The sequence below is a fragment of the Lissotriton vulgaris genome, chromosome 8 (genome assembly GCF_964263255.1).
Source record: "Lissotriton vulgaris chromosome 8, aLisVul1.2, whole genome shotgun sequence".
NCBI classification, from domain to species: Eukaryota; Metazoa; Chordata; class Amphibia; order Caudata; family Salamandridae; genus Lissotriton; species Lissotriton vulgaris.
Genome location: NC_141696.1, coordinates 1,417,508,452 through 1,417,529,477, shown reverse-complemented (window position 1 = coordinate 1,417,529,477; position 21,026 = coordinate 1,417,508,452). Strand labels below are relative to the sequence as shown.

The 21,026-nt window shown below is 46.8% G+C and overlaps 1 protein-coding gene across 1 annotated transcript in view; it reads right to left on the bottom strand.

The window, feature by feature from the left end:
* BACE2 (beta-secretase 2) overlaps nt 1–19,774 on the bottom strand; it is a 340,766-nt gene extending 320,992 nt beyond the window's left edge. Inside the window, exon 1 of the mRNA XM_086935433.1 lies at nt 19,139–19,774. Coding sequence (XP_086791559.1) covers nt 19,139–19,417 — 279 coding nt within the window. The 5' untranslated portion in view covers nt 19,418–19,774. The remainder of the gene's footprint in view (nt 1–19,138) is intronic.
* Nucleotides 19,775–21,026: the final 1,252 nt, after the last annotated feature.

The following is a 21,026-nucleotide window of genomic DNA, read 5'->3' as shown; positions in this document are numbered from 1 at the left end:
CAGAGCCTGCAAAGAACAGACCCGGGAAACTCATTCACTGAGGCGAGCTTGGCTGCATTCACGCTACACACGCGGTGTGTAATCCAACTTCTAAGGAAACTTACTTAACACACAGTGAACAACCCGTTACTCTGTGGCCCACACAAAACATACCACATGTCGCCCCGGTGGACCATTCCGTGGTAGTACATTTAAAGGCGCAGTGCCTAGTAGTAATCTGGGTGTGACTTTCGTCAGTACAAAATAAAATAAATACTCTTCAGAAAAATATTCTTTTACCCCCAAACATGCATTGACCTTTATAACCCAATTTCAGTGCATTTCACTCAAAAATAGGAGCATTTTATGCAATTCCTAAATCTTTGCTTTTAGATTTTCAGGCTCTTGACACATATTTGCTTATGCACTAAATATGTCCGAAATACATTTTAATAAATGTGTTTTAATTGGGAAGGTACTGTCAGGTATTGAGTACTTGCACTTCTTCGATCTGAAAGGAAGAGAGCATGCACTTCTCAGTACGTCTACCATACATCTAATGGGACAGTACCTGCACTTCTCTGTACTGCTACCACACATCTAATGGGGTAGTACCTGCACTTTTCTGCACGGCTATCAATGGGACAGTACCTGCACTTCTCCCACACATCTAATGAGACAGTACCTGCACTTCTCAGCACTGTTACAAATGGGACAGTACCTGCACTTGTCTGCACTGCTACCACACATCTAATGGGACAGTACCTGCACTTCTCAGCATTGCTGCAATACATTTAAATGTAGAGTACCGGCACTTCTCAGGAGCAAAGAGGTACTCTAAATAGCGAGTACCTGCACTTTGATATTTCAATTTAGAGCACTGGATAAACCTGTAAGACTGAAATAGTTTTTAAGACTGTCCTTGTGTATAAACATCTCTTGCAGATTAATTCTGCCTGCATGTTCATTTTTAAATTCCCCAAACCATTTCTATTTCGTGAAATTGTTTAAATGAAGCTGCGTTCACTGTAACCCACGGGAAAGCTGCAGGGTGAGATTACCTAATAAAATGTTATCTCTGGGAACAAAAGCATTCAGCCTCTTCTCCCAAAATGACAAGTTCATCCAAGGAGCAGTCTCTGGCAGAAGAGATTCAGGTTTCCAAGTGTGTGCCAGGGCTAGTCCAATGTGACCACAACCACACTGCATCACACCCAGCAGAAGAAGGGACCACAGCCACACCGTGTCACACCCAGCAGAAGGGACCACAGCCACACCTTGTCACACCCAGCAGAAGGGACCACAGCCACACCGTGTCACACCCAGCAGAAGAAGGGACCACAGCCACACCGTGTCACACCCAGCAGAAGGGACCACAGCCACACCGTGTCACACCCAGCAGAAGAAGGGACCACAGCCACACCGTGTCACACCCAGCAGAAGAAGGGACCACAGCCACACCGTGTCACACCCAGCAGAAGGGACCACAGCCACACTGTCACACCCAGCAGAAGAAGGGACACAGTCACACCGTGTCACACCCAGCAGAAGTAGGGACCACAGGCACACCGTGTCACACCCAGCAGAAGGGACCACAGCCACACCGTGTCACACCCAGCAGAAGAAGGGACCACAGCCACACCGTATCACACCCAGCAGAAGGGACCACAGCCACACCGTGTCACACCCAGCAGAAGAAGGGACACAGTCACACCGTGTCACACCCAGCAGAAGAAGGGACCACAGCCACACTGTCACACCCAGCAGAAAAAGGGACACAGTCACACCGTGTCACACCCAGCAGAAGGGACCACAGCCACACTGTCACACCCAGCAGAAGAAGGGACACAGTCACACCGTGTCACACCCAGCAGAAGGGACCACAGCCACACTGTCACACCCAGCAGAAGAAGAAGGGACCACAGCCACACGGTTTCACACCCAGCAGAAGAAGGGACCACAGCCACACCGTGTCACACCCAGCAGAAGGGACCACAGCCACACCGTGTCACACCCAGCAGAAGAAGGGACCACAGCCACACCGTGTCACACCCAGCAGAAGGGACCACAGCCACACCGTGTCACACCCAGCAGAAGAAGGGGCCACAGCCACACTGTTTCACACCCAGCAGAAGAAGGGACCACAGCCACACGGTTTCACACCCAGCAGAAGAAGGGACCACAGCCACACCGTGTCACACCCAGCAGAAGGGACCACAGCCACACCGTGTCACACCCAGCAGAAGAAGGGACCACAGCCACACCGTGTCACACCCAGCAGAAGGGACCACAGCCACACTGTTTCACACCCAGCAGAAGAAGGGACCACAGCCACACTGTTTCACACCCAGCAGAAGAAGGGACCACAGCCACACCGTGTCACACCCAGCAGAAGGGACCACAGCCACACCGTGTCACACCCAGCAGAAGAAGGGACCACAGCCACACCGTGTCACACCCAGCAGAAGAAGGGACCACAGCCACACTGTTTCACACCCAGCAGAAGAAGGGACCACAGCCACACCGTGTCACACCCAGCAGAAGGGACCACAGCCACACCGTGTCACACCCAGCAGAAGAAGGGACCACAGCCACACCGTGTCACACCCAGCAGAAGGGACCACAGCCACACTGTCACACCCAGCAGAAGAAGGGACACAGTCACACCGTGTCACACCCAGCAGAAGGGATAACAGCAAAACTATATCACACCCAGCAGAAGAAGGGACCACAGCCACACCGTGTCTCACACAGTAGAAGGAACCACAGCCACAGTATATCACATCCAGCAGAAGAAGGGACACAGTCACACCGTGTCACACCCAGCAGAAGGGACCACAGCCACACTGTCACACCCAGCAGAAGGGACCACAGCCACACTGTCACACCCAGCAGAAGAAGGGACCACAGCCACACTGTTTCACACCCAGCAGAAGAAGGGACCACAGCCACACCGTGTCACACCCAGCAGAAGGGACCACAGCCACACTGTCACACCCAGCAGAAGAAGGGACACAGTCACACCGTGTCACACCCAGCAGAAGGGATAACAGCAAAACTATATCACACCCAGCAGAAGAAGGGACCACAGCCACACCGTGTCACACACAGTAGAAGGAACCACAGCCACAGTATATCACATCCAGCAGAAGAAGGGACAGCCACACCATGTCACACCCAGCAGAAGGGATAACAGCAAAACTATATCACACCCAGTAGAAGAAGAGACCACAGCCACACCGTGTCACACCTAGTAGAAGGGACTACAGCCACACCGTGTCACACCCAGCAGAAGGAACCACAGCCACACCATGTCACACCCAGCAGAAGTGTAGTTGGCATCGGCGACACCCGCAGGTTGCAGCTGACGGGCTGCAAGACGGAATACACGCTGAAGCTGTAGAAGGCGCTGAATGAAGGGATCCCAGTGTGGATTAAACAAAGCAAATGATTTACTTGTTCCCGGTGGTTGCAGGCTGTGGGTGCCAGCACTCTTGTTTTTTAGTTCAGGGGCTTCTTTTTTCATCTTCAGACTTTGGACCCAGACCTCGAAAGAAAAAAAAAATAAAGGCAAACGAGGGAGGAAATAAGTAGGACAAAGATAGGCAAACGGTGACGAAGGGGGAAGAAGCAGGGATGAAAAGGAACCTTTTATAAACTCAGTTTCTCACTTGAACCCAACACAATACTTTACTGCCCAAAAAAGGTCACGAAATAAGATTCAATGCGGATGAGCAGTCGCGCTGAAAACAAGAAAACCAAATACCCAGAAGACAAGGGGCAGAAAAAACAACCCAAGCAAACAGACAAACAGATCAGGTGAATAGTGCTGAGAAGAGTGTATTAGCGGCAGTAAGCCTGGTGATACAACTAAAACAAGCATTGGCATAGCCAATAGGTCTCACCTTTGGGACTTTATAAGTGTTTAGCCATGCAACGGTTGGTGTTGTTGCACCAAGAATATTGTGCTGCATAACTAAATACTTATAAGGTCCCAAAAGCGAGACCTATTGGCTATGCCAATGCTTGTTTGTTTAGCAAATGTATGTGAGCATTTAGCTTTAAAATGCACTATTTAATCCCATGTTCTTCACTTCACTTACACTGCAACTCGGTGCAGTGCAAGTATTGCACCTCACCCCTTTCAAAGATCTTCAGCCACCACTGCACTAGGGAACCTTCAAGGAGACAAATGTTGTTTGGGGAATTTGGGGAAAGAGAAGGAACACCATTCAAGTCCCATAGAGCATATAGCAATGTGTCAAATGAATCACAGAATCAAGTATCCTCTGGATTTTCCAATCAAATGAGTCTGCCTTCTGGAGCGCTTGTCTTTTCCAGCAAATTGCGGATACCAGGGGGAGTGACGAACATTTCTGCCTACATCTGTTAGATAATGGAGAAAGTGAGAGCGGAGAAACTCATTTGCACAACCAATAACTAACTTAACCATTACAATTGTCCAAAGAAGCACCTACACATTATGAAACGCTAGTACTGACCCAATATTTCTATTATAAAAGCTACAAAGTCTGTCTTGTGTTAACAAATATCCATCTTTATGCCTTTAATAATATAGTACAGAATGCAAGGAATGCACTGCTGACGTTCAGTGGCTGCAACTTCAAAGTGGATTGAGGATTTCTAGTTAATTTTCCAAAATACTACGCTCAGATGATGCGCTTTCTTGTATCAATTTACACATAGAAAACTAATGTGTCCGAAAACGAACTTCTGTCCGAAAACGACATCAGAATTTTGAGTCATTTCTATTTTTATTATAGGAAACAACGTCATTCAATTTAGAGCTATTCCAATCTGGAGCCTTCAGTCCTCAATAAAAGCAGTTTGAAAACCAGGGATCAAAGTTTACATTTGGGAGACTGGGAGTTACATAGGATTGTTTAAGATTATGATTACAGCCAGCAAAATCACACACTGCAAACACATTGTTTGCATTCCTTTTGCAATAAAATCACCTAAAACCTACGGTGAGTGTCCTTCATAGACTGTGAAGGGGAGACTTCCCTATAGATTAGAGAAAATCCCAGCCTATATTCAATTTACAGAATTATTTGAAACCGACTCCTGCAGGTACATTGTTTTGGCAAGCTGTGTGTCGAAGGTGGATAAATGCTTTACCTAGGAACTTTCTCTGTTCAAATAAAAGGTAAATTATTATTATTTCTGCTCTGGGCCTAACAAGCAAACCGCGATAAAGCCAAGAAGTCTAACTTTTACCATGTACATGAAGCACTTTATTTAAATGCTTAAGGGAGAAGGGAGCAACATATATGGGCTTATGCATGTTGACATTGTTAAAACTGAAGCGCTGGGTTCATCGTCAAGTGTGTTTTTATGTAACCTGAAATTCGATTCCTGTGAAAATGTACAGACATACATATAAACTGAGTAAAAATAAAACATAAATATGTACAAATACGTAAGAAGGATATTGTACATTAAAAGCCGCCCACGGAGGCTGGAGAGCACCGCATTAGCGACTACCCGACCCCAACATGGCATGGCACCAACCATGAGACTGGTCTACGGGCTCCCGAGGAGGTGAGACACAGGAGCCCGGACCTTTCTAGCCTTGCGCTGTGACGCTTACGGCTCAGTCTTTGCCAGACTCCACCTCTCAGTAATAGTAAGGGGCCACAAACCCTCCGGGCTTCATTTAATCATCGGGTTCCTCGCTTCGGGGAAAAAAATCCTGGTTTCCACAGAGTTTGACCCGATGGAAGTTGTCTCAAGATGGAACGGCAGGGGTGCCAACAGGAGTGCCACTTCACACCCCTCCTTCCACCCGTGATTTGGGTGAATTTCCTCCAGAGATGAAAATGTCTTGACCCTTAATCCTTACCCCAGTACCTTTAAAAAGGTCTTGGTGGATCTTAAGAGCTTAGGGACCCCCGGCCCAACCTTCTGTTCACTCCACTGAACCCGGTTTAATTCAAATGAAGCAGACTCCCTGGCCTTCTTTCAATCAATGGAGGGTCAGTGACAAGGGCAGCATCTTGCCCCAGGGGTCACAGTTGGACCGGAGCCCAGGTTCATGTATTGGATTGGATGCTGCTCCTCAGCAGAAACCTCCTTACGTCATGAGAGGATTCAGGCACAGCACTTGGCTTCAACATCACACAACTTAAAGCCAGGGGTCGAAACGAGGGAAAAAAATAGTAGGGGAACTGGCGGCGGAGACTCCGAGGGCAGGGATAACCCAAGGATTGGATCAGTGGGCGGAGTCATAGGTGTGTCAAAATGTGCCAAACATCACAATTTTTAGTATTTGTTTGGCATTTCACCGACCAGTTACAGCTTATTGTGTTATTTAATTCAACCAATGGATACACTTGATTATTTTAGGTTTAATAGGAGTTATTGGCATTTAAATACATTCACGAAGTGGGATATATTTCCAATCACACAAAAACCCAAATACGCTTAAAAGTGGAATCACAAGCCATTTGTCTCCAAGCCATGCAGTTTCTCTCATTAGCACTTCTCCTCCCTTCTTCCACAAGAGCAGTTCAAACATGAATGGCAAAATATCCTAGTTTGCAAAGGTTTTCTATACAATTATGGCTCTGACATATTTGCCACATAATACATCATCCACTGCATAATCTTACAGTTTTAACTAATCATTTTTGTAGCTCAAACGGATACAAAAATAGTTACTAAAAAATGTGACTTGAGTTGCTGCAAAGTGGATGGCCCTTTGCAAAGGTTGACTGATCACCTTTCTCACTGCTGCATTTGTATGTTATACTGAAACTAATGAGGCAGAATCTTTGCAGACTTAACATATGGAAAAATGTCTAAATAATAAAGTATAAGAAAATATATTGCACTACGCTGCAGCCTTTTCTTTGTTGTATAATTTAGTCAACACTGGCGCATCATTTCGTCAACCATTGCTGCATAATTCCGGACTGGCCTTGATGGCAGGGCCGGCTTTAGTGCTGGTGGCGTCCTGTGCAACAATGTTTGATGGTGCCCCCAATGATCACCTATGCCTCGGACTCCCTCATTACCACCCTTGAACAGTCCCCCTAAAGTCTCCATAACCACATTCTTTCTCAGATGCATTTAATTTGCTTTACAACACCACTCATACCAGTGTATGGTGTCAGAGCACAACATCACACACACTACACAGAGAAAATCATTTATACGTGTGTAAATCACTGTATAGTAAATGGTACAGAAGACAAAGGACTACAAGGTGTAGAAGCCACATGACAACCATACTAGTAGGCAGTATAGTTTAATAGCTCACTGTTCTATGTTAGGGTTTTAACTTATAAACTGCAAGTAACAAAAGGATCTCTCGGACAAAAGCAGCAACCTACTAACCTAGTTAACATTATGAGCACTTTGTGATCTGCATGGTACATGTTCTTTGCAGCAGGCACATTAACCTTCTGTGCTACCTTTCCAGGAGTCAACCCTTCCACTAGACAAAACTCCAATCTCTCTCTAGGAAGAACATTAATCACCGAAGTTATCATGACATTTTTATTGTTGCTGAAAATTGCTGGAGGCCAGGAAGGTGGCAGAAGTTTTTTTTTCTAAACCAAAATATACTTGCAAACACTACGAACCCAGTGTGGTCACACCGTTCGCACCACCCAAACCTGCTCAAGGTTCATGTGACCTCAGTGACTGAGTCACACTGACTGGATCACTGTTGCTCTAGGCTGTGCTGCTTCGTAGGCCTGCCCACAGGATTGGAGATGAACTTCAGTATGGATTGTTGTGGACAGGCCTTCAAGGTTAACCCACAATTGACACAGCTAGTGTACACTTGCTTGTGCTAAGACATCAGGCCTTCTAATGTCTAGTGGGGCCTTCTAAGGTCTAGCATGGGAATATGCTCCCTCAGTAGAGTGGTCTGGTGGACTGGTCATTAAGGCTGAACCCGGTTCCCCAGGTCCAAATTCTACAAGCTCTGGCCATAGTGCTGCATCCTCTCCCCCACTGAACACCATACTGCCCCACTGAGAGTAACTCTCACTGCCTTCAGCTACAACCTAATTGTGCCCACTATAAACACTTGGATGTGGCTCAATTCAAGTTATGCACTTAAGGCTTATATGCTGCTTTAAAAATAAAATTTAAAAAAAAAAAAAAAAAAAAAAAAAAAAAAAGGTAGAAGCAAACACGTATAGGGAATGCAATATTGAGTACAGCATGTGAAATGTAGCAGAAACAACATGGTTACCTTAACGATCTCTAACTCACTATTCAGAAATCAGCGAGTGGTTTTCCTGAAAAGTTAAGGACATGACTACAGGACCCTGAAGGGAACCGTTTCAATGTCCATTGCTTATATCCATACAAAACATAAGCAGTATAGTTTAAAAAGACCACATCCATAAACACAGCGCCATGGTACACATTTTGTTTTCCAATCCACCCATGAACCGGGTATTGCACTACATCCAGGAATGGTGCACTTCCCCACCTGGGGACAACAATGCTGTTCAAAGAAAGAGGAGAAAACAAAAAGTAGTGCTTCACTGCAAAGTTTGTAAAGTGAGGCTGATAGGTTTGGATGTGAATAAAACCAATCTGGCCACTTTGCAACCACCACTCTGGCTTGCTTTTTTAGTTATGTGTTTATTTTTCATATTTAAAACCTTTTATTTCTCTCCATACCGAGTCTGCACTTTGGAATAGAAAAATGTCAGAAAAAGGGCATTTCCCGCAAGAGTGTTTTTCTTTTTTGGATCCATTTCACAGGGAAGCAACTAAATGAAAGAAGAAAAGAGGATATGAGGCTGTGAACCACGGTTTTCAGTAAGTGAGGAGCAAGACAGAAAGATAGGGAATAATAGGAAGCGGGGGCAGCTGCCAACACAGAAAAGAAGAGGACATGGTCTGCGTCTTCTCTGGCGGTGGTGCAGCCCAAGAGGGCAGTGGTGTCCGGACCCAGAAGAGAGCGCGGCCCCTCAGTGAGGGCTCCTCGGATGGTGGACAAGGTGGAACAAGTGTCATGGCGGTCGGTGCCTGGGCAGGCCCCCTTGTTATACCCGGTGAGATTGGTGAACCACGGGCCAAACCAAAAATGGTGTCTGTGGGGATGGGGGTGAAGAAGTTGGGGGCGGGGGGGGGGGGATGAGTGAGGGGAAACTTTACAAAGGTCCCTATGTTAAGGATCAAGGGGTGGGTATGAGTGAGGGTAAAGGAGTATTGGGCGCTAAAGGTGGAGAGGGGGGATGTACACTGAGGAGATAGTAATGGTTAAGGAGCCCTTACAGAACAAAGAGTTGAAGATTGAGAAGCTTCCTTATATGGGAGTGAAAAAGCCTTTAGGGACACACTTGATGTTAGCGACAAAAGAGCAGATTTGGAAGGGTGAGTATGTTGAAATTCTGAAATTGTTACACAGGGAAGTACGTTCAAAAGAGGGTTCCAAGGAAGAGGAATAAGAGTTGGGCAAGCGTCCAAAAGTACCTTTAACGATTGAGAATTGGACAGCAGCGTTTTTCATTTATGCCAGCGTTTACTGTGAAAGGTTTCCCGAGTGCTGCGTTGCAATTTTCAAATACATGGACGTCATAAGAAAGGCTCAGATCACTGGTAGTGGCTTTACGAGGGCCCAATATGATGAGGAGTTCAGGGCCCGCATGGCTTGGGATCTGGAGGTGAAGTGGGGGGAGTTGGATACTGATTTGTGGCAACACATGATGGGTGCACCAGCGAGGGGGGGGGGGGAGGTAAGACGATTTTCACAGCTAGTGGATTACCGTTGGTTTACCGGCCCTTTCAGGGGAAGCCCACCCGGGGAGGGGTGGGGAGCGCAACAACACAGACAGGGGTTGGAGCATGCTGGGACTTTAACAAGGGCATGTGCACAAGAGAATACTGTAGATTTCGGCATGAGTGTTCACAGTGTGGCAACAAATATCCCTTGGTCAAGTGTTGGGGGGGGGGGGGGTGGGGGGGGGGGGGGGGAAATCAGGCAGTCAGCAGTGGCAACAACCGAGTACCAGTGCTCCAGGCACCTCAGAGAAATTTCAAGGTACCAGAGGGGGTAAAGGTTCACCAGGGACTGGGCCCAAAGGCTCATACTCCGGTTAAGTTAGCGCAATTGGCGGAAGGGCTTCGGGGGTATGGGGATGTGAGGGTGAGAACTATGCTACTTGAAGGTTTTCAGGAGGGGTTTCGCCTTGGTTACAATGGGCCGCGGCCGAGGGTGCCGCGGTGGTCAAAGAATTTGAAATCGGCTGATGAAGGCGGTTGTGCAGGAAAAATTGAACAAGGAGGTGCGGGAAGGGAGGATGGAAGGGCCATTTGATGATTGGCCTTTGGAGGACTTGATTATTTCACCAATTGGGGTAGTCCCCAAGAAAGAGGCTGATAAGTACAGATTAATTCAACACCTATCATGGCCAGAGGGGTCTTCAGTCAATGATTTTATTGATGAAGAGGCGGCCTCTGTGTCATATTCCTCGGTTGACGTTGCTATGTCACTGGTAGTGACCGCGGGCCAAACTACAGAGAAATGCAAAATACAATATAAAATCTTCATTTAGATTGCTTCCAGTCCATCCAGATGATTGGAATCTTCTGGGGATCCATTTTGCTGGTAAATGGTACGTGGACAAAGCATTGCCGATGGGTTTTTCAATGTCCTGTGCTCTTTTTTAAAGTTTCAGCACCTTTTGTCAATGGTATTTTACACAACGCACTGGTCATGAGTTAGTAACACACTATTTGGACGATTTCTTTTTTGTTGGTTCCCGGGGCTCCACAGAGTGCCAGGCAGCCCTGGACACGTTCCAAGAGCTCATGGAAAAACTGGGGGTGCCGTTGGCACCAGAAAAGACAATGGGTCCTTGCGCGACCATGTCATTTCTAGGGATTGAAATTGATTCAGTAGCAATGCAGGCTCGCTTGCTGGTTGAAAAGAAAGTGAAGATGTTGGTACTCTTGGAGACAATGCTAGAAAAACAAAAAGTGACAGTCAAGGAAGTACAAGTTCTGTTGGACCATCTTAACTTTGCTTGCAGGGTGGTCAGGGTAGGGAGGACGTTCTGTAGGCAACTGGGTCGGGCATTGTCTGGTCATCATTTGGCTCACCATCATGTCCATTTGTCAGCAGGGGTCAAGGAAGATCTACGTGTGTGGTCAGTCTTTCTGCACTTTTTAAATTGAGTCCCTTTAACTAGGGAAGAAGACTGGGAATGTGATGTGCAGATTTTCTCAGATGCAGCAGGCAGTGAAGGTTTCGGTGTTTATTGGCAGGGTAGGTGGTGTGCGGAGAAGTGGCCAGACCAGTGGAAGGAGGGGGGGAGGGGGAGGAGGAGCATAGCCTTTTTGGAACTCTTTCCGGTGTTAGTAGCCTTGATGTTGTGGGGGCAAGATTTGGCTCACAAGAAGGTACTGTTTCGGATTGACAATATGGCCGTGGTGGACATTATCAATAGACAGTCGTCCAGAGATAAACAGATTTTGTGGTAGGTTGCCTCAGATAGGACATCACTTTTAGGGCCTTGCACATTCCCGATGTGGACAATGACATTGCGGATGCTTTGTCTCGTTCGCATTGGGAGAGATTCCATGGGCAGGCCAAGGAGGCGGACAGGACACCGACCCCCATGCCGGATCACTTGTGGTATGTAGGCAATGTAGGGTCATACAATTTATGGTAGGTTCATTGTCTGCATCTACTCGGGCCGCTTATGCGCTGGCCTGGAGGGATTTCTTGGCATCAGGTGCTTGTAGGAGGGAGCCTGGCTGGCGGCGGTCTGAAGATGTCATCCAGTTTATTCTTGCTGGAAAGCTAGCAGGCATTTCGTTTATAGGGAAACTCCTTTGGGGTTACTCTCCTTCCGCGGGGGAGGTGGGGAGGAGAATGTTGGAAGGTTTGGCTAGGGAGCGGGGATGGGAGCGGTCAGTTCGGAACCCTCTGTCATGGCAGACTTTTGCCAGGGTGTTAGAAGCATTGCCTTTGGTTTGCAGAGATAATTTTGAGGCGTGCCTTTTTTCTACTCTCATGGTATGGATGTTTTTTGGGGTGTTCAGAGTTTGAGTTGTTGGGTTAAGTTAATCAAGGGCATAGGGTGGCAGGATGTGCGTTTGTCAGACAAAGGAGTTAATCTTTGGTTGGTTGCCAAGATCTAAAACAGACCAGAGGGGCAGGGGTAAAGGGGTTTGGTTAGAGGTGTCCTCCCCAGTGGGGACGTACCCTTTACAGTGGGCCCGGCTTTGGTGGGTGACATCAGGTGGGGGTGTTGAGGTCAATGTTTTTCAGCATGCCGATGGGTCTCGGAATACCAGTTGCGCATGGTGCTTCGTAAGGCTTTGCGCAGTATCGGTTTGGATGGGGCACATAATGGTACTCATTCTTTCAGGATTGGGGCGGCAACTGAAGCCAATAATCGGGGTTGGTCTAGACAGGACATTATGTGCTTGGGGCACTGGTCTTTAACCTGCTTTCAGCGCTATGTAAGAAATTATGTGGGGGAGGCGCTCGCGTCATCCTCTTTGCCATAAGTTTGATACTGCTTTTCTCGTTTCAGGTTCTGTAGCTGGGCCCTGTTCAACAGAAATGACCATCTGGATTGTTGGGCATTCTTTTGTAAAATGGGCTCATGTTCAAGCATGCCGTAGTTACTTTGGGTCTTTGTTGGGTTTTAATGAGCGTTTGTTTAAAGTTGTGTGGAAAGGTAAAGGAGGGATGCTTTGGAGGGAATAGATTCCTGCGCTTAACTCATGGTTGGTCGGGGGCCAATGCCTGAATGTGCTGTTAATTCATTTGGGCAAAAATGATTTGTGTGGTGTCAAAGGAGTGGTTTTGTTGAGGGCGATGAATAGAGACCTCACACTTTTGAAAAAGCAGTAGTCAGGTTGCCATGTTTTGGGACAGAGCTGGTTCCACGCAGGATTGAGGGGTGCGCTCAAGCCCAAGGCGATTGATAGGGCGCGCAAGAAGATAAACCTAGAAATTTCCAGATTTTGTAGATGCCTGGGTTTTGGGAGAGTGAGTCACAGAGATATTCGTTTTGATGCGGTTGAGTTTTTCGGAGTGATGGTGTACACTTATCCAGGTTGGGTATGGATTTGTATCTGTTAGAGCTGAGAGAAGTTCTGTCTAGGTGCCTGAAAGTATAGGAATTTGCTAGTTAAGCCATCTGCAGTGGATGTTTATTCCTTTTCGCTCAGTAGGGGGCAGAAAGGAGGGTTAGTTTTCCTCCCCCGCTTTCTGGGTGGAGGGGTTAGTGGCGTTTTTGCCAGGGTTGGCAGGATTGTTGTTGTTCATTTGCTTAGTTGTGTCATCGACAGGGTGAGTTGGGCAGGCTAAGTTGTTGGGGTGGTTCCATAGGTAGGGGGACCAAGAGTTGTTAGGGGCAAGCAGTGGAGTTTGTGTAATGGTTTGTGGGATTTTTTAAAGTTAAACGTTTGTACAGGGATTTGCATTGTTTGTGTTTTGTAATGATGTAATGTACGGGGGGGGCGGGCCAATGATATTTTAGGGGTTGGGCGGTGATTGGGGGTTAAGGAAGTGTGTTATTTAGTGAGGTGTAGTTTTGTAAGGCGTTTGCCGAGGTTTTATAATTGTTAATGTGCACCTGTTTCAAAAAAGCGGCCTTTTATACACAGAAGCTGGTTGTGGTCTCCTCCCCCCACCTCTCCCTCCCTAATCCCACGATGATTACAGCTCACATTGTTTAAGAGATAAAGCTTTTTTTTAATTCCTCAACCTGTGTATTGTTCTTCCCAAGTGCGTCAGCGTCTGTGACCCGTCCGCAAGCATTGCTTCTTCTGAACCCATGCACTGCCGAGTTAAAAGGCACTCGAGGCTGGATGAAGAGGGGCCGGGGTCACGCGGTCAGCTGTGGGTACAAAGGAGCCTGTGAAGGCGCGCGCGTCAGAGAGCCAAGCGTGGCTCCACTGGGAAGCACGAGACAGGGCGCCTGTGCTTCAGTGTGCTGCGAGGGAGGAGTCCCATGGTGAGGAGGAGAGGGCGGAGGCACAGAAGGCTCCCTTCCGGTTTCCTTCAAAACTAGGCAGGTCACCCCTCTGCTTAAAATAAACCCACTGCTGATGCGAGCGACCTCAACGACTTCCGCCCCATCATTAACCTACCTTTTCTTGCGAAAATCACAGAAAAATGTGTAGCGAAACAACTCTCTCGTCATAATAAGGACAATGATCTTCTTGACAATTTCCAGTCCGGCTTCATTCAAAACTGCAGCACTGAAACAGCCCTGCTGCAAGTGATTGATGACGCGCTGCGGATACTCGATTCTGGGGAGTCTTGTCTTCTTATTCTCCTTGACCTTTCTGCAGCCTTGACACTGTCAATCACAACACTCTCCTTAACACTCTTCAACAGAGAAGGGGCATGGATGGCACTGTGCTTTAATGGTTTGCTTCTTCCTCTCTGATCGATCCCAAATTATCAAAATAGCGAATAGTCTTTCATCTCATTTGGCGGTAGGTCAAGGGGTTCCTCAAGGCTCTATACTTGCACCCACATTGTTCGATCTCTATTCAGAACCATTGGGAAATCTCCTAAGTGAATCCGGGATCCACTATCAACTCTATGCAGACGACACTCAAATCTACCTCAAGGTGGCCTCCACTCACGATCTCTCAATCCTAAGCTCTACTCTCGACTCCATTCAAAACTGGATGTTAACTTATCAACTGATTCTGAATCCCTCTAAAACTGAATTCCTCCTCCTCCTCCTCACTTTCTCCTCCCCAGGTTCAGTTATGGATGATCAGATGAATCTAGTTAACAATAAACCCATCATTGTCGACAGTGCAAAATCCTTTGGTGTCCTACTCGACAAAAAACTCAATCTACTCTCCCACATCAATTCCATTGCAAAGTCTGCTCGATACCAACTGCGCCTTCTTTGGGGAGATTTGTTGCTTCTTCTCGAGCAATACCTTAAAACCCTGGTCTAATCTCTGGTTCTCTGCAGACTGGACTACTGCAACTCTCTTCTTACTGTCCTCCCCAAATCACACTCTTCTCCCCTTAAACCTGTTCTCCATTCAGCAGCTCGTTCCATACATGGGGCCAAAAGAAGCGACCACATCACACCCATTTTATCCACCCTCCGTTGGCTTCCCATCAAGGCAAGACCTATCTACAAGACTTCCTGCATCACCCAAAAAGCCTTGCACTCCTCTCCTCGCTACCTGGCGAATAAACAAACTCTCTGGAGGCTCTAGACCATCACGTAATGCAGGAAATGTATTGCTTGAACCTCCCACTTTCAAGAAGGAAAGATGGATGGCCCAATCCTTTTCAGGCAACGCGGTGAGAATCTGGAACTCACTTCCGCCTCAGCTACAGAACACCACCTCTTCCCAGGCCTTCAAAATTGACCTCAAAGCTCTTCTCCTTCAAAGACACTTCCAAATGTAATTCACGCCCTCTCTATTATCTGAATGAAGTCCTTCCATTATAGGAAATTCTGTTCTACATGGCTATATAAGTGCCTTCCCAGTGTGTTCTTGTGGTTTGAGTGTCTGCCATTTATTGCAGTATTATACTTCTACTTGTATTGTGTACTCCTTTTTAACATGCACACGTCACTTTTCCTCTTGTAATGCATAGTTTGCTCGCTCTTGTATTTTGTTTGCTTTTGATACATGCACAATTGCCACCATTGCCTCATGTAACGTAACGTTTGTTCTTGTGTTTTGAGTATCTGCCATTTAGTGCAGTATTATACCTCTACTTGTACTTTGTACGCTTTTGTAACATACACACATCACTTATTTTTTCCCTCTTGTAAGGTATTGTTTGCTACCTCTTGTATTTTGTTTGCTCTTGATACATGCCCAATTGTCACTATTGCCTCATGTAACTTAACATTTGCTTTTGTAACATGCTGACGTGTAATTTTTTCCTCATGTATCACTACTGTTCCTATTGTGAAGCGCTCTGACCCATTGGGGTAAAGTCCGCGCCATATAAAAACGCATTAAATAAATAAATAAATAAGACTGCGGTGGATCCCACAGGGGAGGGGCATTTCCGCGAGGTCATAAGAAAACAGCTGGGGCTGCAGGAGGGGAATCCCACAGGCCAGCCAGCGGGACTCAACACTGGAGATTCACCCAGGAAGAGGGGACACAGATCTGGGGATAGCCTACAGGCCAGGGTAGCCGGGGAGCAGGGGGGGGGGGGGAGGGGGGTGCAGAGCACTGGGGATCCAGCCAGGGACGAGGGACCAGCACTGAGGATCCAGATAAGAGCAGCAACGATGCATCTGCCTCCTGAAGATCAACACCAGCTGGTACTGGGCAAATGGGAACCTATGGCCACTCCATTCACCATGGCCACTGCTGATGGGTAAAGGTTGTATGGAGCGGCTGCACCAGTCACGTGCTGAAGATTCGTGGGGTCAGGGTGAAGCGCCAGACTTATGATGAATATGGTCAAATTAGCTTTGCCACCAATTGTGGCCCACGCAAAGAGAAGGAAAAGCAAAAACTTGAGCAATGAAGGGATGCAGAACGTAGATTGAAAGCAAACCATAGGAAATGACAAATCAAAAACAGAAAAAAAAGTTAAAAAGGAACCAAAAGGGATAAGAATGAAAACTGCATAAAATAGGCAGGCGCTGGGTTGTTGCTTGATTAGTTATCGGTGGCAGATGTCCTTGTGGCTTCACGTACTGCAGAGAAGCATTGGTACAGCATGTATGACACAGATTGTACTTTCAGTCAGTAAACTCAGCGGGTACATGCACCACCGGAGGAATGCCTTTGTTCCCTGAAGGAAAGTAAGAGATTCTGATCCCAATGAGAAACCACGGTGGGTTAATGCGCCTACCCAAATCATGTATGTACAACCTATTATTCACAGGGTTCAGCCACAGAGCGTTATATAAGTGGGTCAATGCCCCGAGCGTAAAGATCTGTGTGCAAAGTGTATATAAACACATTCCAGTCGTAGTAAGAGCGCTGCCTCCTGGACTAAGCGGAACATACCGAGACCAGTGAATAAATGTGTAACCAGACCACATTCTGCTGATGCGTTTAAATGGGTATCTACTCTTTAGGAAGCTAATGGAACTGGTTTAACTATCCTCGAAGTATGGATTTGGGACATGTATTGTACACGCACTTAGAAACGAAAACATAGTTACGAAATATTTACTTTGTTAGCAAAGCTGCTGGCCAAGCCCGCATCTCCCTTACATCTCCCTCGAGGTGACAGTTCCTTCGCTGTTTGTTTCCCATACGCTTCTACTACAGCAGTGGTTCCCAAACTTTTCACTCCTGAGGATCCCCATTGAGTCACTGCTGGAAGCAGGGGACCCCCAAGCAATTTGTAGGATTTAAATGTCAAACATTAAAACTGTTTTCGAAAAACACACACATGTGCACAAACAAAAACTAGACTTTAATTACTAAAGATTAGTATTTTTATATTAAAATATTTGCAAAAATCGAAAAATTTAATGAGAAGGTTAGTGCTGCATTTCGCAACTAACTCGGTTCACTGTTTGGTTTTGTTTTGCTGCCCGCTGCTCTTCCTCCTGACAAGGCTGGACTATAAACCTAAAGTTGCTCTGGCAAATGTTCTCAGAACAGTCTTTGTACAGTGCACACCAAGTGCAGCGAGTGAGCCTGACCACTGCAAAGGGGGCTTTGGGGGGCTCTCCCCAAAGATAATTTGGGGGAAATGGTGCATTTGATAAGACATTTGGCATTATATATTGAATTGTATGAGCTTTACCCCTTCGATGCTCATGAGGAGCTCAGCTCGTCATGAGGTACACCTCTTGTGTGCTCATGACGAGCTGAGCTCGTCATGAAAGAGGGGATTCAATAACTTTCAGCACAGATGGGGAATAGGCTTAGCACCCAAGGTGTTAAAGCATACTAAATAATTACCTTACTACGCACCAGGATACAAAAACCTTTTTTCACTCTTCAATGCTTGACAAGCTTCAATGATTCCCTCACTACTACCCTCAAACAGTGCCTCTCATCTCTCCATAGCACATGTATTTAATTTATTTTATAGCACCTCTCATACCACTGTAGGGTGTCGGAGCACTTTACATCACACACATACAGACAATGAATCATACATGTGTAGATCAGTGAATAGAAAATGTGATAAAAGGCAAAGGGGACTACAAGGTGTAGGATTCACGTCATCCATACTGGTAGGCATTTTTTAAGAGTTCTTGGTCTGGAGAAGCACAAACTCAGTATTCAGAACACAGGGGTTAGCGTTGACTTCAATAATAAGGATTTATTTCTACCCAAACAAACCTTTTTAGCAGCATCGGGATAATGAAAGACTGGGGAAAAAGCATAATTTACAAACGTGTACTGTGCAGTTTGCATGCAACTCTTTGATGGCAGTTTATAGCTCACTGTGCTAGGTTATGATTGGAACTTGTGAACTGCACAATAACAAAATAATCTCTGTGGCTAAAGCAGGAACCCACTGAGCTATGTACAAAACAAAATACCGTTTTTTTGAATGCATGGTAGACATTCTTTGCAGCAGGCACATTAACCATCTACGCTTCCTTAGATTAGTCAAAGCTGCCACTGGACAAAACCCAATCTTTTTCCAGCATGTACAATAATCACCCGAGTTATCTTGACACTTTTATTGCTGCCCAAAAACTGCTGATTATACAGGGAACTTTGCAATGCTTTTACAACTGCTGCCTGTGGACGCCCTGGGAATGTGCCACGGACCCCTGGGGGTCCGTGGACCCCAGTTTGGGAACTAATGTACTAGAGGAAAGGGGTAAAGCATGACTGGCTAGATGTAACGAGGTGGTTAATACAGTTGGCGACCACTGAGGAGTAAGTGTTTACGCAGAGTTAAATAGTCATGTCGTATTCGGCACCTGTAACCAGCCCTCGCCTTTTAGCCAAAACCACTTTGTACATTGAGGGAAATTCGACCCATTGCTTAAGATCAAAACTACTGATCCCAGAATGCAACGTGGGGATAGCTGAAAACTCACGACTGCCTCACAGTGGCATACTTGCCAGACTTAGTAGCAGCTATATGTAAATATTGGTGGGACATTGAATTAATGAACCCGTGAACAAGGTAAAAAGTGACCAAAATGGGACATTTTAAACAGACTTGTCTAATTTTGCCCCTTATTACTCGCCCAATAAAAGCCAGCCTCCTCACCTTCTGGGGTGGAGTCCCGATGTTCAGCTCCAGGTAGTAGCCCCTTCCGGAGTCCCCCTGTAGATTGTCCACCATGGCCAGGAAGTTGATGTTGCCTCCTGGCTCCGACGCCAGTGACAAGCCGGGGGCATTCGGCTCGCCCTCGCGGGAGGCGTTCAGGAGAGGTCCCCACTGCGCCCTGGCCGGAGGCGAGGAGACCCTCAGAGGGAAGGAGATAGAAGCCCGGCAGACCCCGAGCCAGACAAACCAGCAGCAGCAGCCCGTCCACGGGACCCCCATACTGCCTGGCCGGGGTGGGGAGTCCAGACGAAGCTCCCCTGCACCAGACTAATCCCAAAGAGACCTGGCTCCAGTCCGGGGCGCGGCCACAGCACAGCCCATGGTGTCCCCTCCCTGCCTCGGAAACTTTAGTTTCTCTTCCGAACAAACTTCCCTGATCACACAGCCGCGGGCGGGGACTCGGGGCCGGCCCGGCTACTAATGAACTCACGGGACGGCCAGGTTCCCAGTCAGACGGATGTGACGAGGGACCTTAACAGGCAAAAGTTTGGTCAAAAGTCTTAAAGGCGCATTGGCCCGAGCGCCCCTCCCCGCGAAAAGAAGGCAGACCCGGCTGGCCTGAGCGAGGAGGGGAAACAGCTTCTCTCTCTCTGCAGACCAGCCCACCACGACCACGCGTTGCCCACGGGAGTGGATACAAAAAAAATATGTATCGTGTATAAAGTGTTCTTTGTGCCTAACTTCTTGTATGGGATTATATGTCTGGGTGCCCGGCAGAGCGTCACAGTTTACTCAAAGCACACCTCTTCTTGGATTTGTACCTATTCTTTTTGCAATTATGAACTTGTTTTTATAGCGCTTCGCGCCTGCTGTTTCTGAGCGCTGGAAAATAATTGTTGCAGTTATCCACAATTAACTTTGCTTAATTTACCGATCTCCGAAGGATGGAAGTGGGATCCCGCCTAACGAGGTTGACCGGCAGATCACGTCTTCGACCGGCCGAGCGTTTTATAAATTCCCAAATTATCCGACTCACTTTTTAGTGCAGATTTGAAGAATGTATTTGTTCCTTCTAAAGATAATTTCGGCAAAATGCGCTTTCAGTCAGCGAATTGTGTGAAGCTCTCACTCCGAACTAGTCGTAGGGAGGAAGAGAAGGGTGCGACAGATCTATCGCGCCCTATTAAACCCGACGGGGCAAGTGTCTAAGGTTGTAGGGTGCGTTTAATAGCACCTTTTTTACAGGTTTCCCACTCCCGATAAAAAGTGGTGATAGTATAGCCTTTAATGTAAGATGTCCAATTGCAATATATGCGGTAAACGCCTTTACATGTCGCAAATAGGAGTTTTCTGATAAATATTCGCATGTCAAACCTGCGGATAATACGGTAGCATGCGGTAAACAGCCAAATCTGCTTGTTATTCCCACAAGGTTTGCAACTACCACACATATCGAAATTAACCCAGGTGCTCTTAATGAGGGCCATAAAATCAAACTGTTAGGCCCTCATTACCGGCAGTTGGCAGAAAAGGATGGTGCATTCTCCACATGTACTAAACACTATTATTCCAGGATGAGGTATTTGCCAGGATGAGGTATTTAACAATCTAGTAAATACCTCCTATTCCGAGTTTTCAATAAGAAAAGGAGGCATAACATTCAGAATCAGTATTTAAAGCTCATAATTCCACGTTTTGCCTTGATCTTTTTCCCCTACAAATTTCTGCAGGTTTGACCTGCCAAAATTTATCTGGGGAAAACCGAGAGGTTGTGATAATTATCACACTGCACGAAGTTCTAATCCCGGAGCAAACACTTGTTTGCACAGGGATCAGAATGTAGCTCTTAAATCGTAACTAGGCCCTTAATCTCCACGTACATCAGAGC